Consider the following 18,671-nt stretch of genomic DNA (forward strand, 5'->3'; position numbering starts at 1 on the left):
CCCCTCCGACCGGGCAGTCCAGGCCCCGCCCCGCAGGGTAGCGAGGGGTGGGGCCGCGTGACGCCTCAGCTCCCATCCCTCCTGGCCAATGGCGGGGTCGGCCGCGCCCGACGGGCTTGCCGCCGGACCAATGGCGAGGCCGGCCGCGCCCCGCCAGGCCAATGGCAGGCGGAGGAGGCGTGTCTCGCTGCGGGGTGGGCGAGCAGAGCGCAGCGCAGCGCAGTTCGGGAGTCGCATCCCGGTCTGGAGCTGCGCGGCCGGGTCCGGCCATTGTGCTGCGCCAGGCCAGGGGCGCGTGCCCACCCGCCGCCATGTCGTCGCCATCGTCCGGGGAGCAGTACGAGGAGGAGGAGGACGGCGCGTACGAGAGCCAGGCCAAGCGGCTCAAGCCCAGCGCCGCCGCCGAGGAGGGCGAGATCGAGTACGGTGGCGCCGAGGAGGGCGACGGCCGGCGGGACAAGGGCCCCGCTCCCCGCGGGGGAGGCTTCGCCGCCGGGGTGAGGAGCGCCGCGGCGAGGGCCGCCAGTCGCCGCCGTGTGGTGCCGGGCGCTGGCGCCGCCTCATGCCTGCCCGCCCCGGGGAGCCCCCGTTTCCGGCGCGGCCGTGTCCCCGCTCCCTGCTGCGGGGCGGGAGGCGGGAAGCAGAGCAGTGCGGGGCCCCCAGGGTGTCGGCAAGGGGCCGTCTCCGCACACCGCTGCTGGTGTCTCTCTGCTGCCCATCGCCAGAGTCTCCTAATAGGGGGTGGGGGGAAGAAAGAGAAGGTGTGAAAAGTCGGATTTGATGTTTCGGGTGCCTCTGTGGGTTTGTTTCTGCTGGAAACAAACTTTTCACATGGCGGCTGCCCTCCTTGGTATTGTGGAAGAGGCTCCTTGGTGAGGGTGAGCTTTGTGATGGGGAGGAGAGGCTCCAAAGCGACCCGGAGCCAGGGGCCCCAGGCTGCTCCGGGCAGCACGGTGGGAAGCAGCCTACAGTCAGCGCTGCTGAAAGGTTGATAGTGGTACAGGGTGTTGTACGAGAGAGTGTGGGCTGGCAGCAGTCCACTGGTCAGGAAATCTTGGTAGTTCCTGAACCAGAGGAAAAGTTTTCAAAATGACCTGCAGGGTAGGTTGTGATGGGGTCAGCGCCTCTCGAGGGCTGCAGTGTATTTGGGCAGAGTGCTTTGCTAGTTTGAGCTGAGTGGCCCTTTCTGTCTGAAAGGTTAATTTAAAGCTGACAGGACAGACTTGCATGCAACCCCGCTTTAAAAGAGGAGGGGTATTGCTGCTGGGGAGCAGGCGCTGGCTGTTAGGAAAAACAGCAGGAGGGTAGGTAGGAGCCTAAGGAGGTAACACTTGCATCCAATATCAGTAAAAGGGATTTAAATCACTCACTTTTGACCAGGAATGAAAGAAGGGTAAAGTTGCAATGTTTTTACTCCATTTATTTAACTGCAAGAGCAGCTGGAACAGTTACCTTTGAACAGCTGATAGACAGGTCCTTCCATAAGGATATACCCTTTTCATCTGACCAGAACCGGTCTGTGTGCTCTTAAAATCTGACTTTAGATCATGAGTGGCCAGCTGGTGGCGCCCATGGCACAGGAATCCTGTGTGTGAGACACATTGGGGAAGGGGCAGGTAGCACAGCAGTGGATGGCACAGGGGACATAGGACACAGAGCAGAAAGTAGAGCTGCAGGTTGAGCAGGGGAAAGGGGGTTGGGGTAGTACTCAGAAGGGTGCAGAGCTAATTTGTGGCACAGTTGCCAAAAAGGTTGGTTCCCAGGGGCTTAGATCGGGGTGCTCAACATCCATCCAGCTTCCAGGGCTTCCTACAGGTTCAGAAATTTGGCAATGGGGGAGCAGTGTCACTTCTCTCCTGCTGTCAAATCTCTAGGCCTGTGGGGAGCTCTCTGCCCTGGATTGATTGGACATCTAGTCTTAGTGTGCAGTGCCAGGTGAGGGCACTGCTGGGTCCCATGGCCCAATCTTGGTGTGGAGGGCTGGGAGGGGGTGGCTCTGGGTCCCTGGGCCTTAATTCCAGTGTGGAAGGGGTGGTTGGCTCTGGTTTCCTGGGAACCAGTCCGGGGGGGTGTCGGGGGCAGGAGTCCTGGGTCCCCCGAATCCAATCCCAGTGTGTGGGAGCGGTGCTAAGCCCTTAGGATCCAATTTTGTAGAACAAGGCCCATTGACCTGTGGTGGACAGTACTGAATAAGTTTGTTGATCTTGGGAATGGCACATGCTAAAGCTCGTGAACCAGAGAGATTGAAATGCCTGTTTCCAGCAAGACTGGGGCAAGGGGATTTCCAGGCAGCCTCTTGTCAGTTTACAGTATGGCTCCAAGGGGATGGATGCACTGTGGTCATTGAAACCGAGGTACCCCCTGTGCTCAATCAGAGTATGCTTACACTTAAAAGACTTCGCTGGTAAAACTACATGAGCAAAACCACGGAAGTTCTTTTGGCTACCCAGTTTCTCAAGTGGAATTAAACTATCAACAGTGATGTCTACATTAGGATTTTTGCCAGGATGGGTATGTTAGGGGTTTGGGTTGTTTTTTAAGGTGATCTTGCTATGCTCAGGACACTCTTCAATGTAGGTGGAGCCTAAATTCAGACCATACCCTGGGCTGAAATCTGAGAATGATTGGCACCAACCGGGGTTACTAGGAATAATGGCCACAAACTGTTAGAGAGAAGGTTCAGGCGACATTACTTTACAGTTAAGGCTGCCAGGCTCTGGAATGGGCTCCCAAGTGAGGTGGTACTCTCTCCTACCTTGGGGGTCTTCAAGAGGAGGCTGATCAGATATTCGGCTGGGGTGATATGACCAACACACCCATTCCTGCCCGGGGTAGGGGGTCGGATCTGATGATTGTTTAGGTCCCTTCTGACCCTAAGCACTATGAAACTATATGATGGGGGCAGGATTGGGGGCTGTTTAAAAATGGGTCCAGACTGTGGAAGAGACATAACATATATAGAGGCAGTGAGCTCAGTCAGCCATATTGTCCGCTTTCTTGTGTGCATACTGACATCTGGGGAGGGGCTGCCCCTCAGAGGAAAGCTGTTTACTTTCCCTGTCCCCATGTGTGAGAGCTGGGATTCATTAGGATTCTGCCCCTCTGGGTATAGTGGGCTGACTGATCCATTCTCCCATTCCTCTCCAAGATGTATGAGTATTGTGTGGGGAGATGAGCTGCTTTATGCCTCTCGGCCTCCAATACTGTAGGTAGATATATAGAGACTATTTCACATCTGGTGTAGGGATTTTTCATCTTTGCTCTCCTGCTTTCTCCTGCCTTGAACTAGTACCAGCAATTCTCAAGGCTTTTGACCTTCCCATCCCTCCAGGCTTTCCAGAGCCACAGAATGGCAAGGAATAGGGTGGATCTACTGTGTACATGCATAGTAAGAGGAGGGCAATGAGCATTGTGGAGAGAATGCTGGTAGAGTTTAGGAGTGCCCCGAAATATCAGTTGGCTAAAAGATTGGCGCCAATAAAAGGAGAAATGAGTTACTGGCTTTTTTTGGTCGTTGCAGCCGATTAATTGCCCGGAGCACCCTGGCGAGCGTAGTCCGGTCCCCGTGCCTCACCACTGGCCTGAGCCCACAGCAGACTACAGGTCCTAACAAGCAGTGGGATGGTGAGGGGGTCCCGGAGGAACGGTCGCAGGGTGCCATGCTCAGCAACAAAGGGACCCTTACCAGCTCCTGCTGCTGCTGCTGTGGCAATGCTGTGTGCATAGAAGAGGCCTGCTGTGGAGATGTTGGGCTGCATTCAGGTGGGGTAGGGCACTGCATGGGGAACATTCTGCTCCATCAGGTACCGGGTGCCTTTGCAAAAGTGGCTTCTCCTCAGTGGTTGCAGGAGCTTGGCTGTGTGGGGCCTGCCAGTGCTGAGGCAGCGGTGTGTTCTGGGGCTCCAAATGTGCCCGGTGCCATTGTCCATGCAAGGGTTCACCCTGCCCATCCAGGCAGGCAGGAAGAATGTGTGTGCGCGTGTGTGTTTTATAAATGCAAAATATATAAACAAAAAGGTTTGCATATGTCAGTACTTTAAAATGCCTTGCACTATTACTAAATATCGGTTATTGGATCAGCATCAGCTGATATGGTTGGTTAATCGTTGGCTATTGGTATTGGCCAAGTAAACCTTTATAGGTGGACCGCTAGTAGAGTTGGACTAGTTCTGGGATATACGAAACTTAGAGTACTGAGGCAGATCATTGGAACAGTGCAGGGAAGATTAGTATGGAAAAGGGAGGTGTCAGCTGCGTGTGGGAAGTGTTGGTTTCAGTTCTGTCCCCTGTAACCCAGCTCCATAAGTCAAAGATAAGTACACTTATGCTCCATGTTACTTTAGGGCCCAAGCACAGCACAGTTCTCAACATTTATTCTCAACCACCTATATGAGGTAGGGAAGTGCTATTGTTTCTCTTTTTCCAGAGAGGTAACTGAGATAACTTCTCTCAAGTCACAGAGAAAATCTATTTAGTCCTTCTATCTTTAAATTGTCTGCCATGTCTGAATTGCTAGGTCATTCTTCCTTTTGTGTTCATTTTTTTTGAAGGGAGGCCAGACATAAGAGAAGGTGGTGTCACCTGACAGACACCATGATAGCCTATGCAGCCTTTCCCAACTCTTCCACCTGGCTGATGTGTGTGTCTGTCTGCATTGGATGGTTGGGATAGGAGAGCCAGGCTGCACTGGAGAACCAGAGGAAAGGACATGAGATGATGCAGACAGAGGTAGTGAAGGGACTAACATGCAGCTGGTGCATTCTGTGGCTGCAGTATTTGTTGCCAAGGAGACAAGGGAGGGAGAGGGTTGGGAAACTACAGGTTTTCTTTCCTTTTTTTATTCTTCCTTTTTAAAAAGCATCAAAATAATGACATGTCCCAAAATGTTAACTTGGAGTTATTGTTGCCAAATGGCCTTCCAAAATGTAGAGCCTGGCTAAATTTTAAAACTCCTGAAAACCAGGAAATAAAAAAATAAAGTATGCTCCACCCTTGCAGTACCATCTTAACTTTGCTGTCTCTGGTTAGTGTGGTGTTGGCATGCTGAAACATACAAACATCTCCCTTTCAGATGCTAGAGAACAGGAGCCAAGTACATGTTCTGCAGTTGCAGGACACGTGAATTCCTGGCCCTGATTAGGTGGTGTGATGGTATAAATAGGAAGAAGCCTTAACACCTTATTGTTAAGGCAATCTCAGGTTTGGATCGGTGAAATAAACCATGTAAATGGTTCTCTCAACAGCTTCCCCAAATTTGATAAATTGGCCTTGTTTAGAGAGAAGTCTTGATCTGCTCATTTAGCCCTCAGTATGTTCTGGAAACCATGGTGGTGTGTGTTATCAAACTGCAAGAAATCTCCATGATAAGATGACACACTTGTGCACTGTGGTAGCTAGCCTAAAAAACTGCTTAGACATGCAGTGCAGAGGATCAAGTTTCCCATGCCCCTCTCTTTGTATCATATTGACACCTCTGCCAAACTGCTTCAGCTGATCCCTTCACTATTTAGTACAGCTGTGCGTAAGTGTAGAGTGTGCAGATAAATTTTGGAATTAAGATCTGCAGAGTAGAACATGAATAATGCCACCTTTTCTTTTAACTCTTTATGTCCACTCACAGCATTTCTTATACTGGCATGTTTCTGGTAGTTCTAATCAGCAGCAAAAAGCAGAGTTAAGTCTGTGTTGAGAATAGTGGTTAGCATTTTTATCTCTCTTTATTTCAACCTCTCCCTCCCCTCCAAGTTTTAGGTATGTTCAATCACTCTGGAAAACCACAGAGCAATTCTAATTCTGCAGGGGAGGTACACTTAGTAAAAAAAACCTAATAGCTTCATTTTTATTAATTTTGCTCTGCTTGCCAGATAAATGGAGTACACTGCCCTCCTTAGTTCGTTTGGTTCATCTCTTTGGGACTGAAAAGAGGTATGCAGTTACCTGAACTCAGTGAAAACAATAGTGCAGGCTGTTCCCGTCATTAGTGTACAAACTGCTTTGCACCTGACTTACAGGCATTCATACCTTATTTCTCAGGGCCTCTTATGCCCCTAATAGCCTTGAACTTGACAGGAGCTGATCAGTTCAGGGCCTACCTTCAGTCCCTTTTGCAAATTAAGCAGTTGATGACATAGTCACATTGCAAAATACTAGTCTCAAAGAATTCCTATTCAGGTAACTGTTAGGTAGAACATATTATAGGCAAGAAATTGGGACTTGTGTTAATCAGCTAAATGAATTGTGTTTAGCCACTGTACACATATATGGAGTAAACTGCATTTAAGAGGGAAGTAAAAAGAAAAAATGTAATGAGCAGGGAAAAAAACCTAAAGTATATGAAGTAGAGTTTTCTGTGGGGGGAATGGGCTGTAGTGCAACATAGAAAAGGCAGAGAGAAGTATACAAAAGAAAAGAGGGGGGAAATGGTGAAAGGTGTGACTCCTGAAAAGCTAATAAAACTAAGTGAGAATACCCTAAGCAAAAATGTGGGGAGTGGGGGAAAGATACGCTTGTGTGAGAACAGTTGGAAGTTGTGGAATGAGAGAAATGAAATAGCTAATTTTAAAAGATTTCTGGAAAAGCAGAATAAAATTTGTTTCACTGTCTCATCTGTGGAAAGAGAAAAGGGAAGCAAGAAAACAAGAAGGACTAGTGAGACATCTAACGTGTTTAAAATGATATGTCAGTGAAGAATCAGCAGCTGCTTCAGTGAGGATGCTTCTCTTAAAATCTAGTCTGTAAAATGACTCCTTTGTGTCAAGTGCTGGGTTACGTCACCACTTCCCTTCGTGCTTCATTTCTTTGTAGAAATGCTCTTAGCTTCAATGTTATGGTTGGTTTTTATTTTAGTAGCCATTTTTGGAGGCAAACCTGTCACATCCCCATGTTATTGAATGGCTTCGGGCAGATAGAGAGCCAAAGCTGGAAGAAAAGGAGCCTGTGCTTTAAATATCTATTAGCATAGTTGATCTATTACCAGCCAATTATTTTTCGGGGAATTCAAAGCTAAATGACCTTTGACGCTTTATTCAGAAGCAAAAGTAGCTTAATTTTTAAAAATCTCAATAATAAATTAGCCCATTCTCCTGGATTTGGTGATGGGTAAAGCTGTCACATAGGTGGTCTGAGTGGAATTGCTGGTATTGTCCTTGGAAATGATGGCATTAGTAGAGGGCTATACTTTTGTAAAAAGGAAATACTGATAATGTTTACAATCTGTGTGTAAACCAATATGGCTTCTCCCCATCTCCCAGTTCCCCCTGCTCCCTCTCCCCCCAAAAAAGAATCAGTTTGTGCAAGCTGTCAGTAGCCATATTTGTATTTTCCTTAGCTACAATAGCTATTGGTGTTATCAGTAGGTGAAAATAGGGCTTAGTCAGAATCTTAAATTCTGTGTATGTGATCAGATGAGGGAGAAAACAGCAGCTCATTTCTGAATAACTGCTCTGACCTCTAGCTGTACATATGCTGATTTCTGAAAGTGGTGATTGTTTTTTAAGGTGGTCCATTTTGTTTCTTGTGCTGTTACTGCTTTCTAGGGGAGATCAAGGATGATTAGAGTCAGGCCTGTCACTATAACTTAACAGCTGCAAAACTTGCTGAGCTATAATCCAGGTCCATTTTCCTTGGATATTGTATAGCTGCTTTAGTGTATTTTCACCTCTTGAAACATTGCACATTGAATTTCCTGTTAGAGACTGGAAAGCCACAAAACTATGGTTCTGATATCCTATCATTGTATCTAGTTAGAAACTTGTTAAAGTAGTACAGCCCCCTAATGTGGAGATGATTAGGTTGGTATAGTCTAAGCATATAGGAACTTAATTATAGTGGCAATTTATAAACCTGGCAGGATACTGTGCTGCTTTTTCCTTTTTACCCCTTCATGTTTTCCCAAGGAACATCTGCTACTGCTGCTATTCTTCAGGTACTATAACCAGTATGGTGTTTTGTTCTGCAGGTCCCTCTCTCAGTATTTTCCAAACTTCTGATACCTGGGGTGCACTTTTTTTCTGGATTAAAATTGGTGACACACTGCTCTTACGTGTGAAAAGAGGAGTGGAGAGGGAAAAATAGCGGCAGTGGTGTGAATGTAGTTTGCAGGTGTCCAGTCCCGGTGCAGCTCCCCAGCAACTGGAAGGTTCATGTGTGATGCAGCCAGGGAGTGGTGGCTTGGTAGGAGTGGCAGCAGCGCAGGCATGGCCTCCTTGACAGAGTGTGTATCAGGCTGAGGCAGTAGCCAAGTGAGAGGGTTCCCTGCTTTCTGTGAGTGGCTGGACCTGGAAAAGGAGGGAAGGGGGTTATCTGCATCTACCTGCCCAGCAGAAGGGCATGGTGTGCATGAAGAGAAGCGTGCAGCAGAACACCTCTCTGGGCACCCAGGTGTGCAATGCAGCCACATCCCTGTGGTACAGGCAGGGCATAGAGGCTGCAGTTTGCAGACATCTGTTCCTGGTGCCATCACTGTTTGCATTTCTTTCAGCCCCCTTACTCTCCAGCTGTGGCACATGTGCAGGTTCCAGCCTCTGGAGAGCTGTTCTGGAATCAGATGTATATAAACTGCAGTTGCTGCGCCCTGCCTGCACCCCAGGGCCATAGCCATGTTACACTGCTGCATCTTGCTGTGTGCAGTGCCATAGCAAGCAGGGGTGAGTGGGGCAGCCGCCTCGGGCACCAAAGTGAAGGGGCACCAACAGGTGCTGCCCAGCTGGGGTGGGGCACGGAACGGATCCATGAGCAGCTCATTTGGGGGGGCTGTTGGGGTGGAGGGAGGGCAGCTCCTGCTGCTGCGTGCACTCCCAGGGAAGCATGGCGGGGTGGGGTGCCCCCTGGATCTGTGCATGGGGTGAGGTCGGGCTGCTGCTGCGGGCTTTGCCCTGGGCACCAAACTTCCTTGTCACGGTACTGTCTGTGTGCACTCTTTTTTCCTCAATTTCAAATAAAAAAAAAAAAAATAAGGAGAAAGAAGGAAAGAAAAATATAATCTTTCACAGCACACTAATTTGTCATGGCACACCCTTTGGGAATTGCTACTGTAACACATGCACACTTCTCTTGAAAATTTGCCATTAGACATTTGGCATTACAACCTAAACAGACTTCAGTTCAGTGTATGAATAGCTCTGGCATTCTCCTTTACTCATTTCCTGTGTCTCCAGTTTATGAAACAATAATTGAGAAATGGGGAGAGGATTATTAATGATTGCTAAACTGTGACCATACATGACCTATATGCCACAGAATTAGTTCTCTTTGTTTCTAACCAACTTCACAAATTTCCAAGCTCTTCAGAAAGTAATTTGAACTGTTTATAATTGGTCTTGATCTCTACATTGGTTAACCCTTTTTGGAAGACTGTAGTCATTAAAGTCCAGTTCTCAAAATATATGCTTGGCACTAACCGTTACCTGAAGTTGTTTAGGAAGGAAGTTTCCTTTGTAGACAGACATTTTTTTTCTTATTGAGGTTATGGGGTTTCATGCACTTTTCTGTGGAGCAGAATAAGATACAAATGCTAGTAAATCAGCGGTATGATTTGTTGTGGCAGTCTTTAACTACCTGAAGGGGTTTGAAAGAGGGTGTAGCTAGGCGATTTTCAGTGGTGGTAGATGACAGAACAAGGAACAACGGTCTTAAGTTGCAGCAAGAGATGTTTAGGTTAGATATTAGGAAGAATTTTCTCACTAGGATAGTAGTAAAACACTGGAGCAGGTTACCCAGAGAGATGGTGGAAGTTCCATCCTTGGTGGTTTTCAAAACCTTGCTAGACAGAGCTTTGGCTGGGATGATCTAGTTGGGGATGGTCCTGCTTTGAGCAGGGGGTTGAACTAGATGACCTCCTGAGGTCCTTCCAACCCTAACTTATCTGTGATTCTATGAGTTCCTGCCTTTTTGTCAAAGAAGTGTGTAAGGCTTCCAGTGGGGAAATGACAAGCAGGAAACTGGATTTAATGTCCATGGCTAGATTAGAACTTTCAACAGAAGAGCATCCTGGGGTTCAGGAGATGAGGCCAAATTTCTAGGATAGAGGAGGATCCAAATGGCTGGCCATTGTGGTCAGAGGAGATAGCAAACAAGTAGCAAGGAAGCATGAGCAAAGGATGGGGAGCAGAACTGGTGAAAGGGGAAGGAAAAAAGTGTTTTTCATTGTGATTCATGCTCCTGAAGAGCCTGACTTAATTTTTTCTGCTCTGCTTGAGAGGAAAAAATTAGGAAATATAACTTTTATTCATAAGACTCTACAGTTCAGTTATTACAAAATCCTGCCTGCTCTCTGGCCATCCTATTGTCTTGGACATGGAGGCAGTGTAATTTCTGAGATTCAAATCACTTGAAATAAAATTTAAAAAGGTCTGGGGGGGGGGGGTGTCTCATTGTGCTGGGAAGTGTATGGTCCTAATATTGATAGTTTCATGTAGATACATCAGTGATTGTTTAAATTAAAAGAACAGTTAATGAAAGCTTCAATTAAACTGTAAATAAAATGGAAGTACCTATTGTCTTAGCATCAGGAAAGAAATATAGTATGGCAATATAATGGACTTTTAGTTCTTAACAGTTACTTTGGGTTAAGTTGCTGTTTTAGGTGCTTTGTTTCACCTTTGAAAGGATTATCTGTAGAGAAGAACAGAGTAAGATGTAAAAAGAAAGCACTATGTATTTTGTTCAGTTCTTTCTGCAACCTTTAACGTCAGCAGCTCAAAGTATAAAATTTCTATGTCTAATTTTATCACTATATCCCCAAGTAGACCTCAAATACTTATTTAATTTAGGAAATACTTCTCAAGCAAATTATAGGTGATCTTCTCCAACGATGACACTCTTCAAAGACCATGTGCTTTGAAAAACTAGTTGTTTTACAACTAATTGTGCTGGTACCTATAATGTAAAACTAAGATTTCAAAGAAATGCTAAATGTTTCATTTTCAACTAAGCTGTCTTAAAGTTTGTAAATCAGTGATGCAAAAGGAAGAACTGTGTGGGTTTAAAGAGAAATTACAAATCTTGTTTTCCCAAGGAACTTGTAGAACACAACTGGTGCGTACCTACGTATAAGTATTTAAGCCACTATAAACCCATGCGTTTTTTAAACTTGTCAGTTTCTGTTAATTTATGGGCTGAAAGTTGATGGGGAAGAGAGAGGGGACTATCTCTAATTAACTGTTGAAAAGACAGTTCTAGAAGCTAATTAAAAGCTCTTGTATATTTAATCACTTGACTCTGAAATGTCTTAGCAGGCATCTTAACTTTTACTTCAATATTGCAGGAAGATCATGTCCTAGTTGTATAGCTGTATTTCAACAAAACTAGCCTAGGTCAAATTGCATTGGTTAACTTTATGGTGCATTGCTCTACAGTGTAGAAAGTGCTGATCACAATAACTGTTCGTGCAACAGTATATTTAATGTTTCCTTTTAATGTCGTTTTTTTGGATCTTCCATTGTTTGCTTTTTCTTAAACTTACTTTCATCCTGTCTTCAGGCTGAAGTTTAGCACGCTTTCCTTACCTCCAGAGGCTTGCCTGAAAAGGTTAAGAATTTCTACCTGAACTATTTATTCATGCAAAATCATGGTGGTCACACTTAAAGGAAACTTAAATTGATGTTGTGCTCCTTTCTAATTTGGTATATAAATGATCCTTGGTGTGGGCAGTGCTGTGAAATAATTGATAGTCATAACTTTTCTAACATTTGCTTTGAAAAACTTTGCAGGAATTATGTGCCCAATTGTATTGTCAGTCTTTCAAAAGCAATTAAATACTGTGGGGGCAGGGGGCTACACAGGGCCTTTAATCACAAAATTTTATATAAAAGTAAAGACTACCCCTCCTTCACACAGATCTGAAGATTTTCAGCCTGTGCTCCATGGGCCCCTGGGGGTCCACAGACTGTCTAAGGGGTCTGTGAAAGATGACTATGATCAATCAAAAGTATGTGAATATCCACACTTGCAATTCAAGGGGGTCCACACCTCCATTTGAAATTTTTAGGGGTCCGCAAATGAAAAAAGGTTGAAAGCCTCTGGTCTACAGTATGAAAATGACCCACCATGGTTCTGATTCACTAACGACTTATCCGAATCCTCTTCCATTCTGTGTCCCAAACAAAAAAAGTTGGCTTAAATGTACTGAAATGATAATTGAAAAAACTAGATAATATACCTGTATCTGAATACATTTTACCTGGCCCGGTTGGGAGATTTAAATCTTAGTATCCCCACTCCTCGCCTTTTATTGTTAACACAGGAACCCAGGCTTGCAAGCTAAACTCTTGGTTGGCCAACTGTTTTTACCATGTTTGCTTTAAGCAAAAATTCAGCAAGTTAAAGTGTGACTTGAGACTGTGCGGCCAGGCTGATTAATTATGACTGATTAACTATAGCTGTGTTTCTAGTTGTACATTCAACTCAAAATGTCTTTTTACTTTTGGTAGGATGCAGGCGGAAGTCATCACAAAGTTTCTGTTTCTCCTGTTGTCCATGTCCGAGGACTCTGTGAATCAGTTGTGGAAGCAGATCTTGTGGAGGCTCTTGAAAAATTTGGAACCATATGGTGTGTTGAATTTAGTAAAATCTTGTTGTGGTGGTTCAAGGAAAACTGGGCATGTTGGTGTAAAGTCCCATTGAGAACAAAACTAATTAATTTTAGACATCTTTAAATCTCAGTAAGATCAATAACTTAATATGGTATGCCAAAACAAGTGGGGTAGCATCTCTAACAGAAAACAAGACTAATCAGACTTCAAACTAAGTTTCATTTCTGCACTCTCTGAACTCCTACTTGGTGTTTTACCATTAAGTTTTCAATAGCACAACTGTTCCTGGAATTAACTTCACTGTAACTAAATTTAAAAACTATAGCATAGCATTAAGGTTGTTAAAATTAATGCATCTAGATTTGGGATATGCCTAAGTAAAGGCTGTCCCCAGTGCCTGCCCGCTCCCACCTTCCTTGCCTGTTCCTGACTCTCTGTCATGGGTCACCCTCCATCTTCTCACATGCCTGTTCCTCTGCACCTCCCTGCTTCTTACTTTCTTCTGTGGGAGGTCTGCTCTGGCTCTGGGGAAGTCTTGGCCGCAGCCTGGCCAGGCCAGAAGCAGCGAGAGCAGTTTCAGGCCTGGCTGGATTGGTGCTGGAAGAGCTGGAACTGGAACTGAAGCTTGGGGGGAGTGGCGGGGATGGCAGGCTATGTGGTTTCCCCTGCACTCCCTCTGAGCCACACATTGCGGATCACCCCTGTGCCCTACAACCCCACTGCATGGTCTCCCCCATGTGCCCCCTGTCACACAAACCACTCCAGCCTGAGGCAAGCAGTGGCTCAGCTTCAGCTCTGGGCCCTAATGGAAAAAAAAAAACACCTCATCTTGGATTTGAGTAAATACAATATAGCTCTATTCCAGCGTAACAGTAGACTCCAATGTCAAGTTATTCCAGGAAAAAACAGCAGTAAAAATATGTTGGTTTAACGTTTACTAGTATAGGTGTCATGTGTCCACATTTATCCTAGGCTAGCCATCTGCTTGTCTTGGCTGAGTAAATATGGTGTTTTTTCTATCAAAAAGAGTGAAATCTGTGAGCTGGCATTTTCCAAGGGTACTTTGAGTTTAAAAAGGTTGAAAAACACTGATAAATTATGTCAGGTAGCTAGAATGTTGCCTTTTCTTTTTACCTCTAGCATAAAGCTACCCTTCCTCTGTAATGTGTTTTTTGGCATGATATCTTATTGACAGCTTGATCTTTTTGTAATTTGCATTTCAATGTGGTTTACTTAGGTGAAATAAAAATATTTTAAATTTGAATTGGAAGTAAAATTTTTGGTTCGCTATTGTAGCGTGTTAGTAAATTTATATTACATAGTTATGAGCATTGCAAACTTCTAATATACATTTTATATTCTGAAAAACCTGTTGCTTATATAAATTACGGATAAATAATTTAACTCTTTGTACAAACTACGTTGTACTAGATTTAGGGAATAAGAAAATAAATAGTTACTTATTTGGTCTCCCTTACACTTTTACCCAGGGAACTTTGTAGCAAATTAGCCTGTCATTTATGACTGCTAAATGATACATATTGTGAAAACTTTTGTGGTGTTTTTCTAGTTATGTCATGATGATGCCATTTAAACGCCAGGCTCTGGTGGAGTTTGAAAATGTAGAAAGTGCCAAGAAGTGCGTCACTTTTGCAGCAGATGAACCTGTGTATATAGCTGGGCAGCAAGCTTTTTTCAACTATTCTACAAGCAAAAGGATTACTCGGCCAGGAAATACTGATGATCCGTCAGGTGGAAACAAAGTTCTCCTGTTATCAATTCAAAATCCTCTCTACCCGATTACAGTGGTAAGTTTCTTTTTTTTTTTTAAGTTCAAAACGTTTGCTCATTTTTCAGATGCACCTTTTCTTGTTGTAACTAATGTTAATCTGTGCTGGAAAGTGTAGGTACCTGCTTCTTAACATGCAGGTAGTTTGGCTATTTTCTCTGTGAAAGCAGCAAATTCAGGTTAAGCATACATGACAAGAGGAATGGTATGGAATAGCAAAATGAGTACTGTAAGAGCTTCAGTGAAATTATTTTAAGAATGTTGATATGGAGCTGGGTTACTGAGACACTGCAACTTAAGTCTTATACTGGGTTTATATAAAGGTTGTGGGAAGAGCAGAGAGAGGCAAAAGAATGCCTTCCCAGGCAAGAATTTCTAAATAAATATTAGAAGGATACTGGGAGGTTATCTGTTAGTTTCTAAGATCCACATACAACCTGCATTGTTTGCCAGGCTGGGAACTAGAAATCAAAAGAAGATAAAAATATAAGCATAAAGAAAGGACAGTGCATGTCATTTGTGAAGAGCTGTCTTAAGACTTCTTACACGCATTCAAGTATTCTGGGAGACTTCTGGTAGAAAAATACTCAGAGCTGTGCGTACTGACATTCAAATGCTGAGTCCCTGAAGAATGGAGAGCTGGCAAATGCTGATACTGTATAGCCTATGAACACATCTCAGCATGTTCTGTAGGCTTCCTTAGTCTGCCTGGCAACAGATAGCTGCAGTGCATAGGGCAGCCCTGGTTGGCTGACCCAGGCTGCCTGTGGTCAGCCTGTGTTTCCACAATGTAGGGATTGTGAAGGGTGCACGTTATGCTCCCTGTTAGAGCAGCAGAGTTCAGCCAGTGACACAGTGTCTCCCTTGGTGGTTAGGTGGAGTGCTGGAGGGCTGTTCTCTTTTTAGAGAAGCCACAGCGTGTACAGACTCTCCTGGGAGTGATTTAACCATGGTTGTTCCCAGGTTGGGAGAAAAGGACTGAACATCTATACACTTGTGACCTTCTGCTGGGAGAGCAGCAACTGTCCCAGGAGAAACTGTAGATTTTGCCAAAATAGTTTAAAGGAACGGAGCATTTCCAAATTGAGGGAGTGGTAAGCATTAAGGGGGGGAGGAACCAGCATTACCTTTAGGCTGGTTTATTGCTTGTTATGCTGTCTCTCAAATGGTTTTGGTTTAACTACAAACCAGTCAGAAAGTAATGCCTCTTATGTCTTTCTCAGCGAAACATTGAAAAATAAATTAACTTGAATAGAAAATGAGTACTACATCATTGAATACACAGTTGCATTTCACTGTGCTTTCCTTCTGTTTATGGCCTCTTTCCCCTGGTGAACAAGGCCACATATTCCAATACTTAAAATTCCTTGTTGCACAGTCCCTGTTGCACAGCTTTTGTCACTTTGCTATGATCTCAAAAATAGTCCATTCTTCATCCTCTGGGCTGTAGGGAGGATGGGGCAGCACAGTCCATCTAAATGATGATCTCATCATTTGTAGTGCACAAGCTGGTGTGTGGGTGAGGGTTGTCATGCGGAAGCAGCAACTCAGACCTGTCCCCATCTCAGTTTCTTCAGGGTCTTGACTTTGTCCTCTGTTTATTGTTCCCTTATGCAAGAAGTCAACAAGAGTTCCCATCCTGTCCATGGCTGGTTTAGGAGATGAAAACTAGGAGGCATTACTTTCTGAATAACCCTTGCAAATGATACTTTGCTTTAAGGAAGCTTTTAGTCACAAATTACCACCCCATGCGAGGGATTGGGGCTGATGCATGGTGGTTTTCAGCCCGTGGTCAGTGTGAGAGTTAGGAGTACATGTTTCCATGCCAAGATGGAGGGGATGGCCTGAGAATTAGAGTTCCTGTGATCAGAGGCATCAGAAAAATATTACTAGTTCAGTTAACCAGAAACTGTGACTTTTTTCTTTAACTTCCATAGATGTATCCAACCCTGACTGCACCCATGTTGTGTATGGCTGGGTTGTGCATACCAAACTCTGGATGTCTGAAAAAAACCCCCAAAAATCTAATATGCAGGCTTGACTAATGTGCATTAGGTATTTGTAGTCTCTCATTATCTTTTTTGTCAGAAAACTACCTGATACGTTCTGGCATGCTTGTGTAACTTGCTGATGTCAAATGTGCAAGTTTGCGGCACTATTTCAGCAATATTTTTTCAGAGTACCTATCTTATCAAGGCAGGTTCATAGGAGCAGAAAACAGGCCAATGGAACTCTTGCAACCGCAGTAGAAGAAAAATCCTAAGCTACATGAGCCTATCCTATACATGTTATGCCAGGGGTCAGCATCATTTTTGGCCAGAGTGCCAAAAACACCATAACTTCCACCCACACCTTGACTTGGTGTGCCAGAAGGAGGGGAGCTGCAAGTGGCTCAGTCCTCATTGCTGGCAACTACACGTGTGCCTTGTGGTAGACAGCAGGAGAGGGGCTGGGGTTGTGCTGTTTTGGTCCATTTCCCACCATGTGATGTGAGGTGCATGTGCACCTGCCACGGAGCTGGTGCTGGGGCTCCAGATGCCAGCACAGGTATTTGCAGACTGCTCACTGCCTGCTGCAGCTGCCCAGAGCCCAGGCTAGCTGTGGTAGGCAGCTGGGAGGCTGCAAACAGCTGCTTGGCACTCTGCAGTCCTGGCACCGGCTTCACGGCTGTGGCAATGTGCGCGTACCTCCAGACGCATGACCAGGAAGGGGTCTGGGGCAATGCAGTCCTGGCCTTGGCCCTGCCCCTGCCCCGCCATCTGTCTTGAGGCACATGTGCAGCTGCTGTTGCCACAGAGCCAGTGCTGGGGTTGCAGAGTCCCATGCAGCTGTTTGCAGCCTCTGAACTGCAGCAGGCCTGGGTTCTGGGCAGTTGCTTCCTGCCACAGAGCCTGGGCTGCTTGCAGCCTCTTGGCTGGCTGCTACAAGCAGCCTGAGCTCCATGGCTGGGAGTAGTGGCCCAGAGCCTGGGCCGGCTGTGGTGTGCTGAAGAAAATGGCTGTGTGTGCCATGCTCTGTTATGTATGCCAGGGGTTGCCAATCCCTGGGTTATGCAGTTCTTTCGAAGATTTTAATAGCCAGAGTATTGAAATAGTAAGGTGCTACATATTTTTGAAGCATTTTAGAAGTATTTTCTCAGTATTTTCTTAGTACTGTCTAAACTGAGGTGCTTGCGTTTCAAGCCCTGAGGGGTAGGCTATAACTTATTGTGAATAGCAGGTGATTTTGCAAGGAGAAGACTGTTTCATTGCAGCCATTAATTAATTATATTTTCTGTTTAGATTTTGGTTTGCTTCCTCTGCATCTTAGTTTGTGTTGACCCAATCTCGTCTAGTGGAATCTTCATTGAATTTCTTGGGCTGATGGTTTTTATCTTTATTAATTATAGACACTTAAAATTTAGCCTTATTTATGTCCATCTGTCTGTGGCATATTCAGCTGCTTTAAAATAACTATATTTATACTATTCAATGCATAATATGATGATTCTGTTGTACATTTATATTTTTGTAAGTGTTATGTAAGCCATCTGCTTTTATATTTTAGACGGCTATATACAGGTTACCCTGTGCTAAAATCCACAGGTGTACATGTGGCACCATGTACCATTCAAGTAAAAGCATGCTTAGTGGTACTTGCTCCAATATGCTTTAATAAAGCCACATAAATTTAGTCTAGTTCTTAAATAGGTGCATGGATGTGGAGTACAGAATTGAGAAACCTGGTTAGGTATATTTTCATACTTCTTTACTATATTATTTTACCTCTAGGTTTGCTGTTTTGTGTATTGAAAGTATGTCGTTAAACCTAGCATTCCTCAAATGGCTTTTGAGATCATCTGTTTGCAATCTACTCCATACCTTGCATGTTGTTTGATTGTAGGAGGGTTTCTCTTGCAACCCATGAGTGGTTTGAATTCTTACTGCTGCTGTCAGTTTTATTGTAGATGTAAAAGAAAGTGGTAGAAAATAGGGTTGGGTTTTAATTGTTATGGCTGCTTGCAGATGTTATAAACACCCCCCCCCCCCCCCAAAAAAAAAAAAAAAAAAAAGCACTTTAAACTTTGTACGCTCTCGTGCCACGACCAGCACATGCCCAGAAGAGGCATCTCGTTAGCTGGACCTGACTCGCCCAATGTCTGTATAGATTGGGTATTTTAATGGGGCTTTTCTGGCAGTTTTTTCTAGTAGCTGATTGAATCCGTTTTAGATAAAAGCTCCAAAAAGCTCTGTTGAAGTGCCCGATCTGTGCAGACACTGCGGAGCCAGGTCAAAGTAACACGTTGCTTCTTCCGGTGAAGTGTGTTTTGGCTTTTTTGGCTTTCTTTTTGTTTGTTTTTTTGGGGTGGCAGG

The 18,671-nt window shown here is 44.8% G+C and overlaps 1 protein-coding gene across 2 annotated transcripts in view; it reads left to right on the forward strand.

Moving 5' to 3' along the window:
• The first annotated feature begins 208 nt into the window (after nucleotides 1–208).
• HNRNPLL (heterogeneous nuclear ribonucleoprotein L like) overlaps nucleotides 209–18,671 on the forward strand; it is a 44,385-nt gene continuing 25,922 nt past the window's right edge. Inside the window, exons 1-3 of one of the 2 annotated variants that reach the window (XM_014598205.3) lie at nucleotides 209–497; nucleotides 12,429–12,547; nucleotides 14,101–14,338. In XM_014598205.3, coding sequence (XP_014453691.1) covers nucleotides 312–497; nucleotides 12,429–12,547; nucleotides 14,101–14,338 — 543 coding nt within the window. In that variant the 5' untranslated portion in view covers nucleotides 209–311. The remainder of the gene's footprint in view (nucleotides 498–12,428; nucleotides 12,548–14,100; nucleotides 14,339–18,671) is intronic. The other variant, XM_006266164.4, reaches the window with a different exon arrangement.

The sequence above is a fragment of the Alligator mississippiensis genome, chromosome 1, assembly GCF_030867095.1.
Source record: "Alligator mississippiensis isolate rAllMis1 chromosome 1, rAllMis1, whole genome shotgun sequence".
NCBI lineage: Eukaryota > Metazoa > Chordata > Crocodylia > Alligatoridae > Alligator > Alligator mississippiensis.